The following is a 23,752-nucleotide window of genomic DNA, read 5'->3' as shown; positions in this document are numbered from 1 at the left end:
TTTATTTCCCAATTCTACTGAATACCACAACATTATAAAATCACAGATAGCCCAAGCAATATTCTTGACTTGGATATTAATTACGACAACTCAAGTAATAGCATATACAAACCTTGTACCGGTCTGCTGACTGTTTTTTTAAAATCCAGGGTAGGCTTTCGGGAAAAGCCAGCTCGGAAATCAATCGTACTGAGGCCAGTGATACGAACAGAGTGTCTTCCACTACTTGAAGTCTGAAAAATGTTGAATGACAAACTCAGTTAGCAACTGATGCAGGATACTAGTCATGCTAAACACTGAGCTGTGTGGAAACTGAAGAATATTTAATCAGGACTGATTGAGCCTCAGACCTGGGTGTTCTGAATTTAACTATGACTCGATATTTTAAATGCAAGTTTTGTAAGACCCCACATATCGCATAATTGAGTAAGCTATTGTATGTTCAATGGTAAATTAGATAGGTGTTTAGTTACTAGTAAATGGATGTGAAGTAAACCCGAAAAAACTCCATGAGGGAATGGATCTTGGTTTAGTTCATTGTTGTGGTCAGACAGTAAGTATTTGGCCTCTGAGGAGGCTTAGCCAGGACAAACACAAGATCTGACCATTATTCCAAACTGAGCTGGCTACATTCTCAACTCAGCAATGTCCCAGCTAAATTACTGGGTGCTCAAAATAAATGTAAAAAAAGCATGGTCCTCACCTTATAGGAGCTCATGGTCAATAAGGGAGACAAATGGAAAAGTCGTGCTTTTTAATATGAAGCAGTATATACAGTGATAGAAATTCATTAAAGGCAGTGCTTCTGGAGCATAGACCAGCATGGCGGTCAGCTGAAACTTCCTAAAGGGGTTGATGCCAGGAGGAAATCTTGAACAATAAACTAAGTCCTGAAGTGACACATATGTACATAAATTATAAATAATTTGGATTATGCCCATAGGACAAAATAATAGCTAACATTTACTGGGAAATTCCTTTGTGCCCAGACTTTTTAAATACATTAGCGTATTTTATCCACATTATAGGCTTATATGATAGATATCATCAACACCGTAAAGATGAAGAAATTGAGGCACCAAGATATTAAATAGCTTGCCCATGTTCACAGGGTTTATTAATTGCAGAGGTGGGATTTTCATACAAAGATCAGCTTCCAGTCTCTTTGGCACAGTGCTATTTTGTCTCGCAGGGACGATCTCTCCTTCTATCTCAGCATCAATCATAATATGAAGGCCATCTATACCAAGATCACTTGGGTGGGTTAAAAATGCAGATTCCTGAGCTCCAGCCCACATTTACTGAATCCAGAATGTCAGGCTGGTGGAAACTAAGAATGTACATTTCAAAAACCTCCTATGACTTATGAACAAGAGTTCATCATTAATTTGTTACATTGATCACCAGAATTCTGTCTCAAAATAAAATGAAAACATAATATCAGTATTTAAGTTGCAGTAGGAGATAGGGTTGAGAGAAAACCATACACAGGACACCAAGACACCAAATATGGATCTCAAGTTCAACACTTAGGCAGTATGTCATCAGAACAATGACAGGATGTACGAGAACAGCCAGGTTAAGCCACACCATGGTTAAAGTCCAGTCCCACCCTCAAAGCGCCACAAACTACAAGGTTTCCTGAATCATCATGGTTCCTTGTTTGACAATAAGGGCAGGAAAATTAAGAAGCCCTGTCTCTGATGCTCCCACATTAACTTCTCACTGGGCAGAATCTGCAAGAACTAACAAAGGAAAAGGGCATGAAGGTAGGGAGAAGGAAAAAAATACTTCTTCATGAAAACAGAGTTGTATGCTTCGCATACATGATGCGAGTTACTTCTGTTTACTTAAACAAGGGTCTCAAAGGACTGCATGTGGGAGTGTAGTGGCTTCTGCACTTATTTCATTATTTCTAAAGTCAAATGTGTTGTAAACTCCACACCACAAACAAAAAAGGAAATTATGGGCTGTGCTCAAGTTTAAATCAGGGAATTCCTATAGAATTATATAAAACCTCAAGTCTAACTTTGACTTTATTGAAGACAACATTTTTGTAAGATCAACCAGAGTACTCAATCTTACTTTTTATTTTTTTAATTATTTTTACTGACAAATCTTCACACACATACAGTACATACATGGTGTACAATCAATGGCTTACATAGTTGTGTATTCATCACCATGATCATTTTTACTATATTTGCATTACTCCAGAAAAAGAAGTAAAAAGAAAAAAACTTATATATCCCATATTACTTACCCCTCCCTCTCACTGACCACTCTATTTCAATCTACCCAATTTATTTTACCCCTTGTCACCCCTATTATTTATTTATTTTTTAGCCATATTTTTTTTACTCATCTGTCCATACCCTGGATAAAAGGGGTAACAGATACAAGGGTTTCACAATCACAGTCACTCGATCTTAGGATTTATTGATTTAGATTTATTCACTTATATCACATAATACTATTAGTTACCAAGTTGCTTAGAAAGTCGCTCTATGATAAAACAGCCGTTGAGGCTACCAAGGGCAAACCCAACATATACATTGCTATCAAATGTTCATTTTTTGTCAAGTGTTTTGTGTGCAAATCAACTAATACAGGTTGTTTTAAAAGAAGGTGTTTAGGGTGGACAACCATGGCTCAGTGGCAGAGTTCTCACCTGCCATGCAGGAGACCCGGGTTCAATTCCCGGAGCCTGCCCATGTTAAAAAAAAAAAAGTGTTTAATATCTGAGCAAAATATTTAGAAGTTAGCTAAATGTTTGAAAATATGCTGTCCTCTTTTGCTATGTAACACACTAAAAAATAAAGCAAAGTTGGTGAATAAAGAACTCTTTATAAGCCCTTAAATAAAATAAATTTATTTTGCCCTAAAGCACTGAACCAAAGTCTGTGCAAGTAAGGGTATAGGTTTATTATTCTCTAAACAATGTTAAAAATATGAAAATTATAAAAATGTAAATAATTATATTAATTTCATGCTTCTATGTTATAATGTAAACAGTAGGGTGATTACATAAATATTAAAAAGTTTGTAAATAAAAGATATTTCCAAGTGAGTCCATTTTTAAACAGAATAACAAGCAACTCTTCATTAACCAGGGTAATGGGAGCAAAGGAGGACATAAGCAAGACAAAATTACCAATGAAAAAATAATAAAAAGGCAAATATTAAATAAAGTTAGTTAAAAACGATCTCTGCTATTCAAGCATACATCTATCATTCTTTAATCATTCCCTTAAAGGGATTACAACAATGCTTGGAGAAGAGCTTAGGAACACTGATCATATTAAACTTCTTCTTGAGAATGTGCCAACAGTTTACTATTAAAGTAATCTATCATTTTAGTTTGTTTCTTATCTGAGCTTCCCTTTTTCAAATATTAGTGCAATACAGTGACTGTATTTGTAAGGATATTAAATGCCAGTAAATAGATAAAGGAGAAGGAAGGAGTATTAACGTACACAAAATATACACTGTATAATAGGCTAAATCATATATATAAATTATCACTGTTAATGCTCACAAAATCCTCTATGAGGCAGCGCTGTAATTATCTTTACATCGCAGATCAGAGAGGTTAAGGAGCTTACCCAAAGTCAGATACAACAGGCAGCAGAGCTGGGTATAAACCAAATCTTGAGGCTGTAGAAACTACAATCTTCAGCCACACTATGCATTTCTCATGATGATGTCAATGGACTTGATCACCCTGACTGGAGGATAAAGGTCACGATATGACGAACTGCTCTATCGAACAGAAGCAGAGCGATAAGAAAACCCCAAGGTTTTCCAGAACAGAGAAGCAGAGACATGTTACAGAGGGAAGGAAGGAGGGGGTGCAAGGGGAGAGTATAAGGGCACAAGGTGTGTCAAGACATGATCTCAGATCTAAATTTAAATCTACAAAACTCACAAAACGTTTGTTGTTAGTAGACTTCCTATGAAAAATTTGAAGGGGCTGAGTTTTGCTTTGCATCAAAGCACAAAAATTTAGAATCTACATAATCAGGAGGCAAGTAAGAAAGTAAGTCTACAGAAAACTGCAGAAATAGTGGCATAAAGCTTTAGATCATGCAAGTTATGAATCCGGTGGCATAGAAGAAATAAATTATATAAAGATCTTACAGAGGCCAGAGTTAGCTAACTTCTGTAATTGAATCAAGTGGAAAGGTAACCCAGCTCATATTTCTTTCCTCTGTCTTCTCTTATAAATTATTTTAGCCATCTTTGTAATATATATATATATTACATATATTGCATATTACATATATATATATATAATAAATACTTTCTATTTGGTCTTTTACATCATGCAGATTCAATCTGTAAGTTACATTAACAATAGAATATAGCTCTGAAGAACAAAGGAAGTTGTGCTGACAAATTCAGAGCCCTAATTAATATTTAAAGATTATTGTCTTTATTCACTTCCTTTAACATAATGTTCTTCCAAAAAGACTGGCATTGTTTTGGTCTATATTTTGTCACAGATGAAAATTTTAAAGAACATTAGAGTTGAAATAATGTTTTTAATTTTTTCTTGATGAATAGTATCCTTAACTTGATAAATCTAGCTCTACTAGTCTAAAACACAGGATTCAAATTAGGGAATCTTTCTGCTCTCCAAAGGATGGTACTATACCCATGTTGTATCCTACAGCTTCCTACCAAATAAATAAGTCAGTAACTTGGCAGCAGTAGTATATGTGCCTTTCTATCATCTAATATTTGGAAATGTCACATTTGCACTGAACTGTCCTGATCTCATGGTTTTGGTAGTTAAGAAGAGGCAAATTCAGGAGCAGCAGAGGGTCTCAAAGCATGACAGGCAACTTCTCTAGAAGCTAGGCACTGGAAAGGGTTTGTAGAGGCCAGAGATTCTGAGGGTTAGTGCTTCAAATAATTTATTTATTCATACAAATCGAAAAGTTGGAATGGACTGTATTACTACTCTGTGTTAGAAGTATCATGTTGGTAGATTGTGGAAGTCTGAGTCAGAAATACACAGGTTACTGTGATGGGAGCAGAACTGAAGCAGAGTCAAGATTTGGCAAATACGAGGTTATATAAGATATCCATTGGCACCCTAAAATTGATTAAAGGCTACCCTGGTGTAGCAGTTAGTAAGAGAATAGAAGGAGCAGACTGGATCAGAGTCTAGTTTTCTAAATTTGAGTGATTCTATCAGGAAGGAAGGAGTTGGACATTCTGAAATACCACAGAGCAAGCACCATGGAGAGCTCCAGGGAAAATCAGTTGCTCCTATAAGATTTTAGCTCAGATCTTTCTGGTCAGCTGTATTGCAGATGGATTTACTTCTTAGTTTAAGGACAAAAGCCTATTAAACACTTCCATCAGGGAACTAAGAATGTCTTATTAACTACAGAATGTTACTTAATAGGCACTTAAAATGTTTAAGTTTATTAAATGATATTAAAGCCATCCAATTACCTAATTTTGTGTTTTCCTTAGAATCCCTTAGGACCAGTTAACTTCAGGCTCATTAAGAATTCATTGACTTTTTCTAGAGATTTTATGCTAAACATGTTCACATGTTACCTCATATCCTAACTAATACATTCAAAGATGATTTTATAGCACGATAAAAAGCTAAGGCTCAAAGAAATGTGATCATGTAACCAGGTTTAGAAAGCAAGGTAAGTGGCAATTCCAAGTTCAATGCATTTTCTATTATACCTAAATCCAAGCATAATATTTTTGGAAAAAATAATCAGAGTAGATTTGGTCCCTATGACAGAAGACAATAATGCTCTCCAATTACTCATTTGTTTTTCTACTCAGTATCCTTACAGTTGGGAGGAGCCAGGTCAGTGGCGTGCTGGTAAACTGCTCTCTGAAAAAAAAAAAAATCTATAATCCATGGCATTTGCCAACTTCCACAGTATAAATACTCCCACCATGGCTGATTCTAAGTTTCCAACATAATATTGCATCGGTAGGAAGAGAAACGAATAACTGGTTCTCTATAAGCCATATCAGCCAACTCCAGCACCCCATTGGGCTATAGGAATAGTTCAGCTAATGGGTTGTAAAGGAAAGGAAATGTGTCCCTTCTTGGATGTGATAGACAAATCACCATTTCTTCTAGATTTGATTTACATTTCCAGTCTCCTTTCTCACTAAGTTCTGGAAAGGCTATTTGCTCTAAATTATGGGTTCTGGAATAACTTTGTGGAACCGAACATCCTGTCAATCTCCATAGGATATATAATATTAGTAAGAATTTAAGTTTCTTGTGTTAAGCCAATGAGAATTCCTCCTAAGACTAATTGTGAAACCTATATAAATCCAATTAAAATTGGATTGATAGAGCTGGATTTTATTTCTGTCTCATAAAGAGTTTTGATATTGCATAAAATAGCAAATAAGCCCAAAGGTGTTAAAAAAAAAAAGACTTCAGGTGTATCTTCATTAAAAGAAAGTAAAGCCACAATTTACATATATTCAAGAGAGTAAAAATAACTACACTGACCTGGCAAGTGTCAGAAATCTGTCTAAGCACTATACCTTTATTTCATCTAATCATGACAATATGAGGTAGAAATTGTTTTCCCCATTTTCTTCAGACAAAGGGAGGTTAGATAATTTCTCCATGGTCAAAAGGCTAGTAAGTTGTGGATCTTGAATTCAAATAGATGTTCAACTCTTTTCAAAGTATTTACTCTTGAATACCACAACATTCTTTACAAATTGATAATATACTGTCTTTCAAACAACAAATAATTATTGAACACCTACTATGGGATTGTGTTAGACACAAAGCTATAATCATACCAGCTAGATATAAATATCATCATAACACCATCATTTATTAGGCATTGTGTATTTGGAGAAATGTGATGATAAGGGCAGAACTGTAGCAAAACACAGGATAAATTCTATTTAAATATATGTATGCACACACTTAAGTACATACATATCTATATATACAAGCTATAAGTGTACAGAAATATATATATTTTTTTTAAAAAAAGAAGCATTCCATTTAGTTGACAGTCCGATATGTGCAGACCAAAACATCTGGGAAATTTTCCAGGGAAAATCGACTATAAAGTATTCCATTGACCCAAAATATTGAATTAGTACCACACCTGATCTATTTAAATAACACACCTGGTGTTGCCTGTGGAGTTATTCAAAAGAGTCACCAGGTGAGAAGAATTGGAGGCCAACATAATAATCTTCTTGTGTGGTCCTCCATAGATTCAGAGTTTATTTAATTATAATGCTTAAACAAGCCCATGTCATTTGAGTATAAGTTTTCAAATATTCTTATCCTATAGAAAATGCAATAGTAGATTTTGATACTCAACATTATGTAAAACCAAAATGTTTCTATGAGTCTCAGATTGTCAATATAATCATGTGGTTGGGCATACTTCCTTCTCCATTAGGGAGATTGTCTAATGATAGTTTATACAAATTTGCTTACTAGAAACATACCCCATGGGGTGTGTTATAATTACATGATCACATTGATAATCCTAGACTAATTGAAACATTTTGCATCACATAAACCATTGGGATACTGACATTCATTTATGTCTTTGCAGGGAATTTCCCTTAAAGAGCTGAGGACATTCGACCTGAGAGAATCTGTGGTTATATTCAAATACTCTCTTTATAAATAGATCTGCCTGAATGGAACGTTCCTATTGCTTTTTCAGAAATAAAATGCAAGATTGGTAGCTTTCCTACAAATGGAAATTGGGGGACATAAAATGACCTCTTGTTTTTAATGAAACATTATGTTTTTTTAATTACCCCTTTTTAACATGATTTTACTGACATCAGATGTAGCCTAAAATGATTGATTCATTTACGTGAACTATATAGAAAAGTTGATTCATTTTCTCTATTTAGTGAAAGCGTCCTTATAAAGTCACAGTAAAGTACTTACCAGGGTTTCAGATGAAAGTCACAGAAGAAAAGAAACTGCCACTCTTGTTGCATTTTAAATCATGAATACATTATTTAAAGTGTTTCGTGCCAATACATCAACTGTAGGCTACCTAAACCAAATCTGCTTCCCTAGAGATCATCAGAATAAATATTTTTCTTTTTATTCATAAATATTTACACAGTTCTTTCCCAGCTCTGTGGCATATGTTAATGTCAAAGTCTGGTTTTACAGTAAAATAAGGAAAGACAATGTATACACAAATAAATAAGATCTAAGAGAAAAAGCAATTTATGCCAAAAGGGAGGTGAGGAGTTACTGCAGTAGAAAGAGGGAAAAGATACCACATTAGATGGAAAAACTCAGAAAAGCATTGGTAAAAGTGTTGCCATTTGAGCTGGGCCTTGGGGGAAATTACTACTCAGACTAAAAGGAAGGGCATTCCAGGGAGAAGGGACAGTTTGAGAGAAAGTAGGGAGCAAGAGAACGTGGTGGGGGAGGGAGAAAGCTACAAAAATATGTTTCTAAAGTGTAAAAGCACATAATAGGAGATGAAGAATGACTGATCGGGGTTCAACTGGGTGGACCCTGAATGCCATACCAAGGTAAAATAATAGACCGTTCTCCATATTTGGGATAAAAACTGCTATGTAAAACATTTGAAATGCCATTATTCAACTGATAGAGCAGACATTTTCCAGACAGCAGACTGCATGGGAGATAGCACAGGAATATACTATCTAATCTTTGACATTTCTCCTCTGAGAAAGTGCATACGTAAAATGCTATCATTCATTAATTAACCAAAAGGGAGATCCAACGTCAACAGCAATATTTATGTCAGTAGATTCAGCCAATTTCTTTTCCATCAACATGATACATTCTTTTGGTTATCATATAGGAATGAAGTGAGTTTAACTATTATTTTCAAATTGTACTGAAATGGGCGGGCCACGATGGCTCAGCAGGCAGAGTTCTCGCCTGCCATGCCAGAGGACCTGGGCTCGATTCCCGGTACCTACCCATGCTAAAAAAAAAAAAAAAAAAAGATTGCACTGAAATGCTTATCCTTTGTTTAGCTCTTGTTGCCACAAATCATAATACTCCAGAAATGGACTAGATCAGAACTGGAGGCATTTTTGCTGAGGATGAAATATAAATTTCAGATAATATAATAGAAGCTGTGTTTTTTAATTGTTTCCTTAATTATAAGAGACTGAGCGAGCTTGCCCAAACAGAGTTTCCATCACTTCATCAACTCTTGTAGGCTAATAGTTGGTGCTGTGCTGTTCTAATTGTCAATTAACATGTGCTTAGTTAGTGCCCATTAAATATGTACCAAGGAACATGGCTAAGAGCAAACACTCAGTAAATATCTACTGAATGGATAATGGAATGAATGAATAGGTGTGTGGGCACAGGGTAGAATAACAGACATGTAATATCCCTCCTCTAGGCTATATTTTTACTAAAGGAAATGCCACTGGTAGCAATCCAAATCACTTGGAAAGGGGTTCATACACTTCACAATAAATTGCAAATGATATGGACTAATGGAATCACTTGAACATATTTTACAGACAATAATGGATAACTTAATGTCACTATTCAGAAAGCAAGGCCAAATTACTATAATGAAGTTGCTAGCTCAGGACATTGTTGGCTTAGGTCATGCTTAAATGTAAGCACTTTGGAGATAAACAAACTCAACACTTATCCTACTGTGGTCACAGAAAGCCAGACTCAACACTAGTCATATTTTGGAACAGCTGATTAAAATAACCACAGCACCAAATCTAGCCTTACATATACATATATATATTTTATAAGCTGTATGGCAGGGTTACACATCATTATTTTCCCATGTGAGTATCCATCATTGCTGCATCAGTTGTTGAATTTTTGTTTGTTTGTTTTGGGGGAAGTGCGTGACTGGGAATCAAACCCGGGTCTCCCGAATGGCAGGTGAGAATTCTACCACTGAACTACCCTTGTACCACTTTGGCCATATATTTTTTTAATAGATCACAGCAGTAAAACACTTATAACAACAAGTCTAATGCACTAAAAATATATTGAGCACCTATGATGTACAAAAAGCTGGGTGAATAAAACAGGCAATGCACCGGTTTTGATCTATTCATTAAGGAATTACTGGACTTTCTTTGTATTACTTTTCCCCAGGCACTAATCCCATCTAAAAAAAAGTTCATGCTCTAGTTTCTATCTTTCCTACAGGACTTAGAGTCTGAGAATAAAAAACTAATATTCTAGGATGCAAATGGAGTTATAATGGAAACTTTCATTCTTTGAACTAAGAGAGTTTATGTAGTATTTTAAAAACCTGACTGGCAGACAAAACTGATGCCTCAGATCTGTATGGAATAATACCCCATGCAATTTCATAGTAGCACTATAATTTGAGTCATAATCCCACTAATCTCAGTTTTTAGTAGATTTAGGTAGAAACTGAGACAACAAAAAAGTAAATGCTTGGGGTATCTTCATTTGAATTCTCCCAAAAGGATTCAAGGGCAAGTCAATTATTTGGGAGATGCGAGGGATGCTGGTAGAAAGCAGGAAAGTGATACAGGAAAAGGAAGGCAGCCAATAAAAGGTGACTTTTAACCTGCTCATATTGTGGATTGCTGGGACTTATTCCCGCAGGTGCTGAAGGCTACTTCAAAGGAGTGTTAATTCCCCAGCAAAACAGCCTTCCCCTGCTCCAGGAAAAATACCCTCAGACACAGAGATGCAGATACTAAAGCTGGAAGTAGGCCAGAGCACACTGAAAAGTCTGAGAAATGTGAGAGAGGCACTCACAGCATCTCCCACAAGAGGTCACACAGATTATTTACACCAGAACAGATCTCGGATTTATGGTATACTGCGTTTGGGGGCATATGATCTCTCCTTTCTATATTGCCAAAACACAATGCTTTCATAGAGTGAATATAAACACCACCTGATATAATTCTAGGATACCAACACCATTTTGTGCTAAAGAAAATGGTGAAGATAAATCCAATCAATAATAATAGCTAACACTCCTTGAGTATTTACTTTGTACCAGAAACTGTGCTCAATATTTCATGTGCCTCATCTTAATTTAATGTTCAGGACAAGCCTATGAAGTGTAAGACTATTATTGTCATCCCTATATTACAGAGAAGGAAATAAAAGCCTAGAGAAGTTATGTTCCCAAGGTTTTAACGTGATAATATGGGGATTCACACCCAGGGAGTTCCATACCAGAGCATATCACCTTAGCCATCTATTGGCTCTGTCTCTGATTGTTTTGGAAACAGGAGATATGCAAGTCAATAAAGCTAAAGATTGGATGATGGGAAAACATCCCAAAGATTTCAAGTGCCTGTTTGGCAGGAATAACTTTCAAGGTTATTAAACTTAACACTACCAAATTCATGTGCTCAAGATACCTCCTAAAAGTGAACCATGCATACGGCTTTTCTATTAAAAGCACTCTCCATGGTTGCAAGCAAAGATAAATAAACTGTGTACACATTATAAAACATGACAACATCAAAATAAAGTAATAAATAGGCTTTGTGAAATAACAGCACCTTCACTGTCCACATTCCAGCCTCTGGATCCTTTACGTTCACCACCTTGGCAGAGTTATGGATATTTAACAGCTCATTCAGACCAAACCCCTTCTTTATCAGCTTCCCTGAAAGACATATATAAAGGTAACAAGCATAATATTTCTCTCCGCTGTGTACATTAGCTAATTTAACACTATGAATCTAAGAGCACGATTAAGTTTCCAAAAAAAGATGGATTTTTTTTTAACTGAAGTGGGCTGCAAACTAATCCAGAGAGACTGTACTTTCCATTCTGTGGCTAAAATGATGTGCCCTCCATTTCCAGTATAAATAACCTGATAGACATTTGTACTCATAGCTTAAAATATCATTTTGTTTATATCCAAAATATACTTAGTTTAATGGTTTCTGGGCATTGGAACTAAAGTAATAAATTCCCATTTGTTATGCTGATTTGATCTTTAAGTGAGAACAATGATTGGTAGCCTGTGATCATATTTCATAAGCAAACCTAGATAATTAACTACTATGGCTACTGAGAAGATATGCACAGTAATTAGAGACACTTCATTAAATAGATGGCAAACACAATAAATCAGAATAAATGTCTTTTCAGAGATAACTGGTCTATTACTAACATGAGAGCCATGAGTGTATCTTTGCACCAAGTACAAACTTTAACTAGTTTTCCACGAAGCACAGGAGAAGGCTTTTATCTGACAGTAATTAATGGAGGCAGTGTAACCAAGTACCATGATGCCATCCCCTGCTGACCTGAGGTGCATCTAAAGTATCTAATAAAAGGAACTTTAGAAGGAAAACAAACTTGGAATTAATCCATAATTTAGTTATTAACTTCACCCTTGGCTCTGTATTTATATAAACAAATCTGCTACAAGAATCCTATGTTTGCATCAAAAGTTTTACTATCAGACTATAGACACTGACTTTTGAAGTAGTGGAGACGTAATTTAATGGATACAGGTATTTTTAAGTATCCAGATAGTATAAAACCCAAATTTTTCCTGAATAGCATGGATATTATTAGAGTAGAATGCTGCTGCCTTAACAGACAAATCCATTTATAAGGCCAAACCCTTAGAAATCTTGTACATGTAACCTCTGAAAATAATTACACATGCTGTTTTCTTTTAGGTATTAGTATTGTCTAACACTCTAATTCAAGTAAAAAAGCTAATTACTCCCTCCCATTTACAAATATTCACAAGTAGATGAAAAATATTTTTAACACATGCTGAAACCACACTGGAAATAAAACTGTTTTGCTAATAGGCATAGGCAAAAATTATTTCTAAATGCAAATGTTAAGAAAAATAAGATTTTTGCCTTTACCAAACTGCTTTTCATTGTAATTCTTATCATTCAACTAGCTAGCAATGGAGTCAAGGTTAAACTGTAAGGTTATAACATATATATATTTAAGTGAGGAAGTAAATTAAAACAATTCTTTAACAAGAATATAAATTTGGTCTTTAAAAGCTGTCTTCTATAAAATTAAACGTTATCAAGAAAATGATGTGGTGAAAAAGTAGACAGTTGTTTTAAAAGGTATTTTTCTCCTTGTGATCCATTTAGAAGTTACAGAAAATTCTGAACTTTACTGAATATGTTACTAAGAAATATAGATAAGGAAAATAAAATTTCAGGTTTAATTTAAATATTATCTTTTGTATTGCTTAGCTACAATTAATTTACTAAATCTGATATGTTATAAATCATTAGGATTTTTAGCTTTTTGGTCTCAAGTTAATTAAATACATTTTATGACTAAAAAATCATGTCATAAAAAAATCATGTAAGCATTTTCCTAGTTATTTTTGAATTTATTGAATTTATTCATAAAGTTAATAGCAACTTGATATAAATAAATACGCTAAAACCCATGTATCCTGCATGGTTTTTGCATTATATTGTATGAATTTAGATACATCTCACCTAACGGATTGCGAATTTCGATCATTGGAGAAGGGCCACTCAAAGACACAGTAACCTCTTTTAGGCTGGGATCAAAAGGAATTTTCCAAGTATTTACAGCCTGTTCCAAATGATCTGTGGATAAGAGATGTACTTTGGAGGCCTGAACTGCTTCTTCAACCCATTTTAATACCTATAAGAAACAAAGAGACGTATAAGAGCCATAAGAAAACATTTATAGTTTTTATATCACCATTACCTCCAGGTGCAGTAGTTAACTTCGCTAATCACATGACTCAGGGACCTTGTCTACTGGTGTCGGGTTTATTTCAGTCATTAGTGAAGACAGGACTTTTCTATATCTGGTTATTATATCAGATTCAGAATAAAAGGTTGCTGCTACCCCTGTTCAACTTCCAAAATTCCTCTCTTGGGGTAATATATTCAAAATGAAATTTTATCTACAGTGTCCAAAAACCAGTGAAGTGAAACATGCAGAGATATTAAAGGCAGTATTGTATTTCTCCAGAGAAATGCAAAACCAATAAAAAATGTAGTATTGCCAATAATGTGAGATCCCTCTTCATTCCATTCTTTCTTGACTTTATTCATTCCTAGGTGCAATTTCTGAAAGATACCTAGTTTAGCAAATTATCAAATCTAATTTCAGTATATTAGGTGCCTTAATTATTGAAAAATAATCACAATGTCAACAAAATAGTCAGTTTTTATAATAAAATGAAAAAATACTAATAATTATAGGGAAGTAACTATTGTATTCAAAGATAGCAGAAAAACATCTCAGGTTAGTAACAGTTTAAGTGACATATTCTTGCAAAATAATCTTTATCTTTGAAAAATTCTAAGAAACAGGGTTTTAAATGGTGTTCATGTGTGCTGGTTTGAAATAGCTGTGTACCCCAGAAAAACGATGTTCTTTAATCCTCATTCAATACTGTAGGGTGGAAACCCTTCTGATTAGATTATCTCCACAAAGATGTGGCTTTTTGAATAAAACTGTGACCCTGCCCATTGAAGGTGGGTCTTGTTTAGTTTACCAGAGTCCTTTAAAAGAGAAACATTTTGGAGAAGATTCAGAGCCAACAGAGCCAACAAGAGACCCAGACATTTGGAAATGCAGAGCCCAGTAGTTGTTGTCATGTGCCTTCCCATGAGATGCTAAGCAAGCCAGAACCTGGAGAGAGACAAGGAAAGCCAAGAGATGAAACCAAGCCCCAAAGAAGCAAAGTGAGGAACCCCCACAGGAAACAGGGGCTGAAAACAATGAATTCAGGAGCAAGAGACCAGAAGATGCCAGCCACGTGCCTTCCTAGGTGACAGAGGTGTTCCAGACAGCATCACACTTTCTTGAGTGAAGGTAGCCTCATGATGATGCCTTAGTTTGGACATTTTCTTGGCCTTAGACCTGTAAACTTGCAATTTAATACATTGCCTTTATATATCGCATTCTGGCAGCTTTAGCAAACCAAAATATCATGCCTCAGTGTTAACAAGGGAAACTTCCAACTTAAAAAATGTCCTGCAATAGCAGAGATACCTCCACATTGGACAAATAGTCAATGTCTGGACAGGCACTGCTTAGTTGATCTTACTACAGTTAATTCTAAGTCATGATCATCTCAAATCTGCCACAGATCTTTCTCTGGTTCATGTATCCTTCGAGATAGTATCCTAATATGAACAATAGCCCTTGTAATTAAGACACTGAAGAGAGTTTGCTATTAAACTACAGCCAAGCTATTCAAGATAAGCAAAACCTATTTTTTATTTCCGTAGTAGTAATCACAAATCAATTCAGCAATCAAACACTGTACAATATATTCCTTCCCTATTAAATAAATATATGGATATGTATATATGTAAATATATATAAACATATATATATATATTCCTTAAGGGTGGAGGAAGTAGCTGAGACCTATTATCTTATTATTGAAAATGTGAAGCAATTATGTTCATTCATAAAACAAATATTTATTATTCAAGGTACTCTTCCAGTAACTGAGTAATTTATTGATGAGCTTATATTTAATCAATATTTTCTAGCACTCTTTTTCTCTGAACTAGTATTTACTGAAATTTTTGTACTTATTATATATTATTTCTTTTTAATACATTCTCCTGCCTTTCCTCCAAATTCAAGTATTATATCTCTTATTTTTTTGTATACCCAAACCAGGTGGCATGCTCTAAAGTGATAATGCTAGAATATATACTAATGTCAATGAAGTTAATCAAGATGATGATAATGATGTCTTAATAAATAAAAGAATGTTATAGGAATTCAGAAATTAGGGAGCCCTTGTTGAAATAATGTATGCTAAGTGCCCACCACATTGTAGAAATTCATATGAGATTAGCCTCTTCCTTCCTCAACTAAATTCCCTTCTCTTCTGCTTGAGTTTTTCAACAATAGCTTCATAGGCAAAGTGTAATATTCCAGCTATGAAATTATGACAAGATTTTTGTAAAGGGAAAAAGGAGAGGAATTCATTTCAGTTTGGAAAGCAAGCCTGAGTATCTCAAATATGCTGTGAACACAAGTAAATCTATCTGGCTATACTACGGTGTTAAGATAAAGGAAGATCAGAAGATTAGGCTGAAATTTGTGTCAGGATCAGATTATGAATGATCATAAAGTCAGGCTGTGACATTTGGATTTTTATCCTAAAAACTCCAATGGAAAATAACTTGAAGGGCTTTAAGCAGAGGAGTTACATAATGGAAGTGGTATTTAACAAAGAAAACTTGTTTTTTTTTTTTTAGCAGAAAATCCAAATCTTTACAATTAATTACCCCTCAACTAAATTTATTATATTCCCTTATATTTTAACCTCATGAAGCAACTTGAATTTTGCACATAAAATAAAGCATATGTAAATATAATTGTCTCAAGAAGCAGATGCCAGGTTTTGGAAAAGGGGTTCTGAGTGATCAATCATGCTTGAACAGAAATGTATGGATTTTTCTACTCATCAAATCTGCCCATGTGGCTATAGATACTAGACTTATTATTACTAATATCTGGCCACATACATATCATATTTTAATAATCAGAGTGCTGACATTTTTATATCTTATACATGCACCATGGCTATAAGAGTCACCTTAACAGAAGGAAATGAAAAGGACTGACCTGCAGCCTGAGATAGCATTTAATAAATTGGACTGATAATAAATGACTTTGATCATAAAGTAAACTGCAGAGATTGAAGAGGGCAAAGGACAGAAAGAAATCTGCAAAGGAACTGAACATTTTACGGGCAAGAACATAATGTGATCCGAAATTATGCTCAACTGAAAAGGAGGAAAAGCGGGTTAGAAAACAAACACTACGAAGATTTGTTTGGTATCTCAAGTTCAATAATGAAATGTAATACTATTAAGTAGAAATTGAAGTGAAGTCAAATTTTTGCATATATCCTTATTTAAATTATAATAGTATCTCTAGATGGCTCCTTAAATATACTTTCCTGCAAGTTCAAAGCAGACAGGTATGATATATTACTGGAAATCTATCCTGTTGTCTGTTAGCTACACATGAAAATCACCAAGACCTAAGTATTCTTATGAAAATGGAAGCCCTTCCAATTTAGCTGCATTTTCATACAGTAAGTGTGTTCAAATGATACAGAATATAAGCAGGCTTTAGTTAACTCTCAATACCGTTTCCAATCCATCAACATTTACAAGGCTTTCACAAAGGGATTACCATGTGTCATAATATTACTTGTTGGGAAAGACATAGTACAGGCTTCTGTCAAGGGTTTCAAATAACTTTTTTATCCACTTATAAGAAAAATCAATTGAAAACAGATGCAACTCATTTTACTGGAAAATATAGATACGACTAACATATGAACAAATATAGATCACGGCAAGCTAAAAACTGCACCGTAAGTGAGGCTTCTGGCCTCTCATGTTGTCACATAAGGAAATAACCCTAACTTTTTAACCATGAAAAATGTTTTCATGAGATTGAAACGATCTTTTATTATAATGACAAAAGGAATAAAACCAGACTAGTTCGAGGCCCTTTGGACTGGGGCATTTTTATTAAAACAAGAATATTTTTTTCAAACCATTAGGGAGCCGTCTGCTGTGTGTTAAAAGTTTTAATGCGAAAATGGTTCATTCATGATTTGTATTATTTTATCTGAAAAGGGCTTCAGAGACTATATAATATACCTCCTTTATTTTATAGATGAGGAAACTGATATTTGAAGGTGTTCTTCTTTAAATACCTAACAAGACTAATTCTGGCTCATAGAGTTATATTTTTATATACACCAATATATGCCTGAAGCCATACCATAGTTTAACGATTTTATAGCCTACGTAATCATCAATACTTTAAAATAAGTTCCTATGTCTACTCAACTCCGGAATGAGATGCAAATATTTTTTTAAAACACAAACTAGCATACATTATTATGTATTGTGAAATACAATAGTATTAAAGGGAAATATTTGCACCTATCCCTTAAGAACAAAACTTGAGAATAGCAAAGATATTTCTTATATCATGAGTCATACCCAAATGAATTTCTCTAAGACATCCTATGTCTTCTTGTTAGGAAAAGAGAAATACGATAGGGTGCTAAACACAACTTGCAAATATGTACTTATTTGTATTTTTTGTTATTCTTTATCATGTCTTCCCTATTAAATTGTAAGCTCTAAGAGGGCAGGCACCATGCCAGATTTGTTCACTGTTGTAACCTTGAACCTAATCTAGAGCATTGTATATAGCAGATTCCTAAAAAAATATGTATTGGAGGGAGGGATGGAGAGAGGGAGGAATTGTATGTCAGATCTTTACCTTCAGAACTAAGAGTGTGTTAAAAGCAGCATTTTTAACCTGTGTTCATTTGTGACAAAGCCCATTAGGTGTAAATGCATCCACTAATAAGCAAGAATTGCCCTGGAAAAAAAACGAGAATTATCACTAATAATAATAAGCACTTTGATAGAACTTATTAAATGTAAGAATCTTCTAAGAACTTGAAATCTATTTTCACAACAGCCTTATGGCATAGAGACTATTATCTCCATTTGACAAATGAAAAAAGGCACAGATCCCAAACTTCATAAAGTCATTCAGCTAATCAGCAGGCAGGACTTGCTTCCTAATCCCAATAACTTTGCCTTTCACATTCTATTTTTGGAGTTATCTTAAGGAAAAAAAATTAGCAATTTCCATGAGTTAATCAGAAATAACAGCCAGTGAAAGCCAAAAACCAATGCAGGTGAGATTGGGAGTGGATTGGGAGTGGGGGCAAGCAGAATAGGGAGCTCCAGGAATCAGACCCTCCACTAAAACTTGAATTGAACTGGCTGGAACTCGCTGAGGCAGCTGTTGGGAAACTCCAGAGTCTAGTGGAACATTGTGCAGTATCCAGGGAGAAGCAGGAGTAAGAGGCTGGTAAATTAGAGTAAATACCTGTGAGTTTCATCCCCTGTCCCACCACAATGACTATCATTTCCCTTACCCTAGCCTGCTGGAAGGCAATCAGTGGGTACTGCAGCCCAGGTACCTGGCATAGTTTGCTGGTGCCAGGGTGGGACATAATGACCTAGTCCTCCAAACTCTGATGTATGTGGTCTGTGATCTTTATCCTTGATCAAGTACTTCAGACCCCTGGGGGCTGGTTTTGAGAGTGGCAATCAATCCAAGCCCCTTCAGGCAAAGACAGTAGAGGTATCTTAAACACAGGAATCATCCTCAAAACTTTAGAAAACATTTAAGGGGCTGCATTAACCAGGCAATGACTGACTCAAGAAAACAAAACTTCAAAAGTCATAGAAGAAGGTCCTACTACCCTTAATGGTCCTTCCCCATACTCCTCTACAACATAAGGTGAAGCCAGCTTGTACTCCCATTGTGGGTCACTGGCCGTGTTCCAGAAGTAGCTGTATGGCCCCAATGAACTGCTGGGATGCATGAATGTCAGTGTTAACCTATCAAGAGGAAGTCTGAGAGCCTAATCCTAGAAAACCTTCCTCAGGCTCACCCTCCCAGAGTCTGCCTTGCAGGCAGAACAGTGGCTAGCAGACAACTGGGACAATGTGAGGAAATAATTAAGTTGAAAGGGCCTAGAGCAAAGGATTACCTGCCTTAAGTTATTCAACAGACCACCCAGGGAGTTTGTTTTAAAGGGTGCAGAACGGGCATTCACTGGAACTCCTCTAAACTATAAATGGGGATTCTTATGACTTCTAGCAAACACAAGCCCAGAAGAAGAAGCAGTTTCCATGGGTCCAGTTCTGCACAGGCTCAAGTAAGACAGAGAAGACTTTGCCCTTCCCATTTGCCTTAGGCTGATATTATTGATAGGAGAACTAAGTTCTGAAAGAGATTATCAGCCAAAGCAGAGTCAATTTCCAAAGGTGTTTTCTGCTATAGCTTATTTGTTTTGATTAGCTCATGGTATCCAAGAGAATCTGTCATATCATGAACAGGATACAAACTAAAAGAACATACTACCCAGAGACTAAATCCCAGAGGTATCAATTTACAACATTAATATGTCCATTGCACCACAAAAGATTAAAAGACAACCAAAGAAACAGGAAATGATGATCCAGCAAAAAGGACAAGATAAAAATCAGATACCATCAACAAACTGAACTTACCTTTGGAATTAATGGAAAAAGACTTGAAAAAAAAGATACTCAATATTCTCAAAGAGAAAAAGGAAAACATGGAGAAATAACTAAGTGATATGGGAAAAAAATGAATGAACAATATGGGGATCTCTCCATAGAAATGTTGGAGTTGAAGATACAATAACTGGAATGAAAAATTCCCTAGATCCCAAAGGAGATTGGGGGTAGCAGAAGAAAGAATGAGTAATCTCAAAGACAAGACAACTGAAATGATTCAGGCTGAGAACAGAAAGATAAAAGAATAAAAAAGATTGAGCAGAGCCCAAGAGACCTGTAGGACACCTTTAAGCATTGCAATATATGTATTATGGGAGTTCTAGAAGGAGAAGAAAAAGAGAAAGGGGCAGAAAAAATGTTCCAAGAAGTATTGGCAGAAAATTTCCCAAATTAATGAAAGACATGAATATGCATATTAAAGAAGCCAAAGGAAACCCAAACAGGATAAATTCCAAGAAAACCATGCCCAAACACATAGTAATCAAATTATCCAATGCCAAAAACAAGGAGAGAGCTCTGAAAGCCATAAAAGAAAAGCATGAATTATGTACAAGGAAATCCCAATAAGATTAAGTGTCAATTTGTCATCAGAAACCATGCAAGCAAACAGTGGTATGAAAAAATCAAAGTGCTGAAAGAGAACAATTGCCAACCAAGAATATTATATCTGGCAAGACAAAAACAAGGGAGAGATTAAAACATTTCCAGATTAAAAAAAAGCTGAGGGAGTTCTTTACTATTAGATCTGCCCTACAAGCACGTCTAAAGGGAGTTCTTCAGATTACAAGAAAAGGGCACTAGGCAGTAATAAAAGCAGCATAAAGAAATACTGACCTCCTGTAAAGTAAATATATGGGAAATTATAAATGCCAGTAAAATTGTATTGCATTTTTTGTTATGTAACACCACATCTTTCTTCTTACAGATGTTAAAGTGCAAATGCATAAAAGTAATGATAAACAATATACAAAGATATAATTTTTAAAAAAGTACAAAATGACAATGGGGTGGTGGTGGGGATTATAAGAACAGTACGTATATACTATTGAAGGTAAGTTGCTATCAAATCACTTATGATTGTTATAGATTTAAGATGTTAAATTTTAACCCTATGGTGACCACAAAGCAAAAACATAGCTCCAAACTGCTACACCATTTATCTTCTTTGTAAAATGCCTACTAATGTCTTTTGCCCAGTTTTTAAGTGGGTTGTCTGTCATTTTGTTACTGAGCTGCAGATTTCTTTAGTACTCTGAATATTAAAACCCCATCAGATATATGATTTCCAAACATGTTCTCCAATTCTGTAGATTTTCTTTTTACCAGCACAAAATAACGAAATGGATAGAGAAGGGACAAATTGAAGGAAGGATAAATTCTAGGGAAGAACCATGGACTGAGGTCTGAATTGAAGAGATCTCTTTGGGCCAAAAGAGAGGGCCCATCCATGTGTGTGGAAAGGACTGGTTCACCCTTGCATTTGGAGGGGCCAAGCCATCTGCCTCAGCACTTGGAGGGAACAGATCTTCTGCCCCATTGTTCAGAAAGAGTGAGTTTGCCGTGCCAATGCTTAGAGATTTTGGGGTCTGTGCCCCAGGATTAGCTGAGAGTCTGCAACTCTAATGCTCAAAGAGAGTGGGGTCTCTGTCCTGGCATTTGTGTAGATCCTGGCTACCACCTCGATACCTGGAAAGGATGGGGCCGGTGCCAGCTTGAAAAGGTTTATGTACCCTAGAAAAACCATATTTTTATCCTAATCCTATTTTGTAAAGACAGCCATTTCTTCTAATCCTTATTTGGTATTTTATGTTTGAAACTTTAATTAGATCATCTCTCTGGAGATGTGACTCAATCAAGAGTAGCTGCTAAGATGGATTAGGTGGAGACGTGTCTCTACCCATTCTAGGTGGGTCTTGATTAATTTACTGGAATCCTATAAAAGAAGAAACATTTTGAAGAAAGCAGGAGATTCAGAGAACAGAGAAGGATGATAGAACATCACAGAACCATGAATCAGAGAGTCCACCAGCCAGTGACCTTTGGAGATAGAGAAGGAAAATGCCTCCTGGGGAGCTTCATGAAACTGGAAGCCAGGAGAGAAAGTTAGCAGATGGCGCCATGTTCGCCATATGCCTTTCCAGGTGAGAGAGAAACCCTGACTGTGTTTGCCATGTGCCTTTCCACTTGAGAAAGAAGCCTGAACTTCATTGCCTTCTTGAACCAAGGTATCATTCCCTGGATGCCTTAGATTGGACATTTCTATAGACTTGCTTTAGTTGGGACATTTTCTCAGCCTTAGAACTATAAACTAGCAACTTATTAAATCCCCCCTTTTAAAAGTCATTCCATTTCTGGTATCACATTCTGGGAGCTAACAAACTAGAACAAGGCCTGTGTCTAGCATTCATGGAGAGCCTAGTCACCACCCCAATGCTAGGAAGTGGTAGAACCTATATCCCTACATTCATGGAGAGACTAGCCACCATCCCAATACTCGTAGAGGATGGAGCCTAGCTTCAGAGTTCTGGGAAATCATGGCCACTGTGCAAGTGCTTGGAAGGGGCAGGGCTGTGGCTTTATCAGACATGAAGGACAAAACATTGATCAATAGATGACTCTCAGACCTTGAAATCAAATGGGGCTTTGCCTGCTGGGTTTCTAAGTATTTGGGACCTATGACCCCTATTTTCCTTCCAATGTCTCCCTATTGTAATGGGAATGTTTATCCTATGCCTGTCCCTCCATTGTATATTAGAACAAGATAACTTGTATTCTAGGTTTCCCAGACCCTCAGACACCTCAGACAAAGAGGAATCAGGCCCCAAGACAGATCACACCCATAACTGATTTTGATTAGACTTTGTACTTAGCCTTGTTTCTGAAATGACTCAAGTCTTTTGAAATGTTGTGATGGAATGAATGTATTTTGCATGTGGAAAGAACATGTCTTTTGAGGGTCCAGAGGGTGGACTGTGGTGACTTGAAGCTATGTAGCCCAGAAAAACATGTCCTTAAGCTTAATCTATTCCTGTGGAAGTGAATCCATTGTAAATAAGATCTTTTGATGAGGATCGTTGCTTAAGGTGTAACTCTGCTCATTTACGATGAAATTTAATCCTATTACTCAAGTCCTTTATAAGCAGAATGAAATTCAGACAGATGGAGTGAAAATCATGGGAAGCAAGAAACTGAGATTTAATGAAACCCAGAACAGAAACGAGAGGACACGATGTGCACTGCTATATGACAGAGGAGCCAAGGGCCCAGGATAGCCAGCAGCCAGCCCCAGAACACCAGAATTCAGAAAGAAAGCACGCCTTGATGATCTGGACTTCTCCTAGGCTCAAATCTGTCAGCAAATAAATTTTCATATTTAAGCCAACCCATTGCATGATATTTGCTTTAGCAACAAACTAAAACAGATAGCCTAAAAGCACATGAAAAGATGCTCAATCTCAATAGCTATTAGGGAAATGCAAATCAAAACCACAATGAGAGCCCATCCCACACCCACTAGAATGGCTACTTTTAAAAAACTGGAAAATTACATATAATAGAGACAATGTAGAGAAATAGGAACACTTATTGATTGCTGGTGGGAATGTAAAATGATGCAGTCACTGTGAAA

The 23,752-nt window shown here is 35.8% G+C and overlaps 1 protein-coding gene across 3 annotated transcripts in view; it reads right to left on the bottom strand.

The window, feature by feature from the left end:
* Nucleotides 1-23,752, bottom strand: part of HMCN1 (hemicentin 1) — a 531,301-nt gene that overhangs the window by 293,124 nt on the left and 214,425 nt on the right. For all 3 annotated transcript variants that reach the window (XM_077157239.1, XM_077157240.1, XM_077157242.1), the window contains exons 5-7: nt 13,459-13,630; nt 11,521-11,627; nt 113-233 (exon numbers count right to left, since the gene is read on the bottom strand). In XM_077157239.1, coding sequence (XP_077013354.1) covers nt 113-233; nt 11,521-11,627; nt 13,459-13,630 — 400 coding nt within the window. The remainder of the gene's footprint in view (nt 1-112; nt 234-11,520; nt 11,628-13,458; nt 13,631-23,752) is intronic.

Source organism: Tamandua tetradactyla, chromosome 4 (genome assembly GCF_023851605.1).
Source record: "Tamandua tetradactyla isolate mTamTet1 chromosome 4, mTamTet1.pri, whole genome shotgun sequence".
NCBI classification, from domain to species: Eukaryota; Metazoa; Chordata; class Mammalia; order Pilosa; family Myrmecophagidae; genus Tamandua; species Tamandua tetradactyla.
Note: the sequence above shows the minus strand (reverse complement) of the source record. Positions and strands in the feature narration are given on the sequence as shown.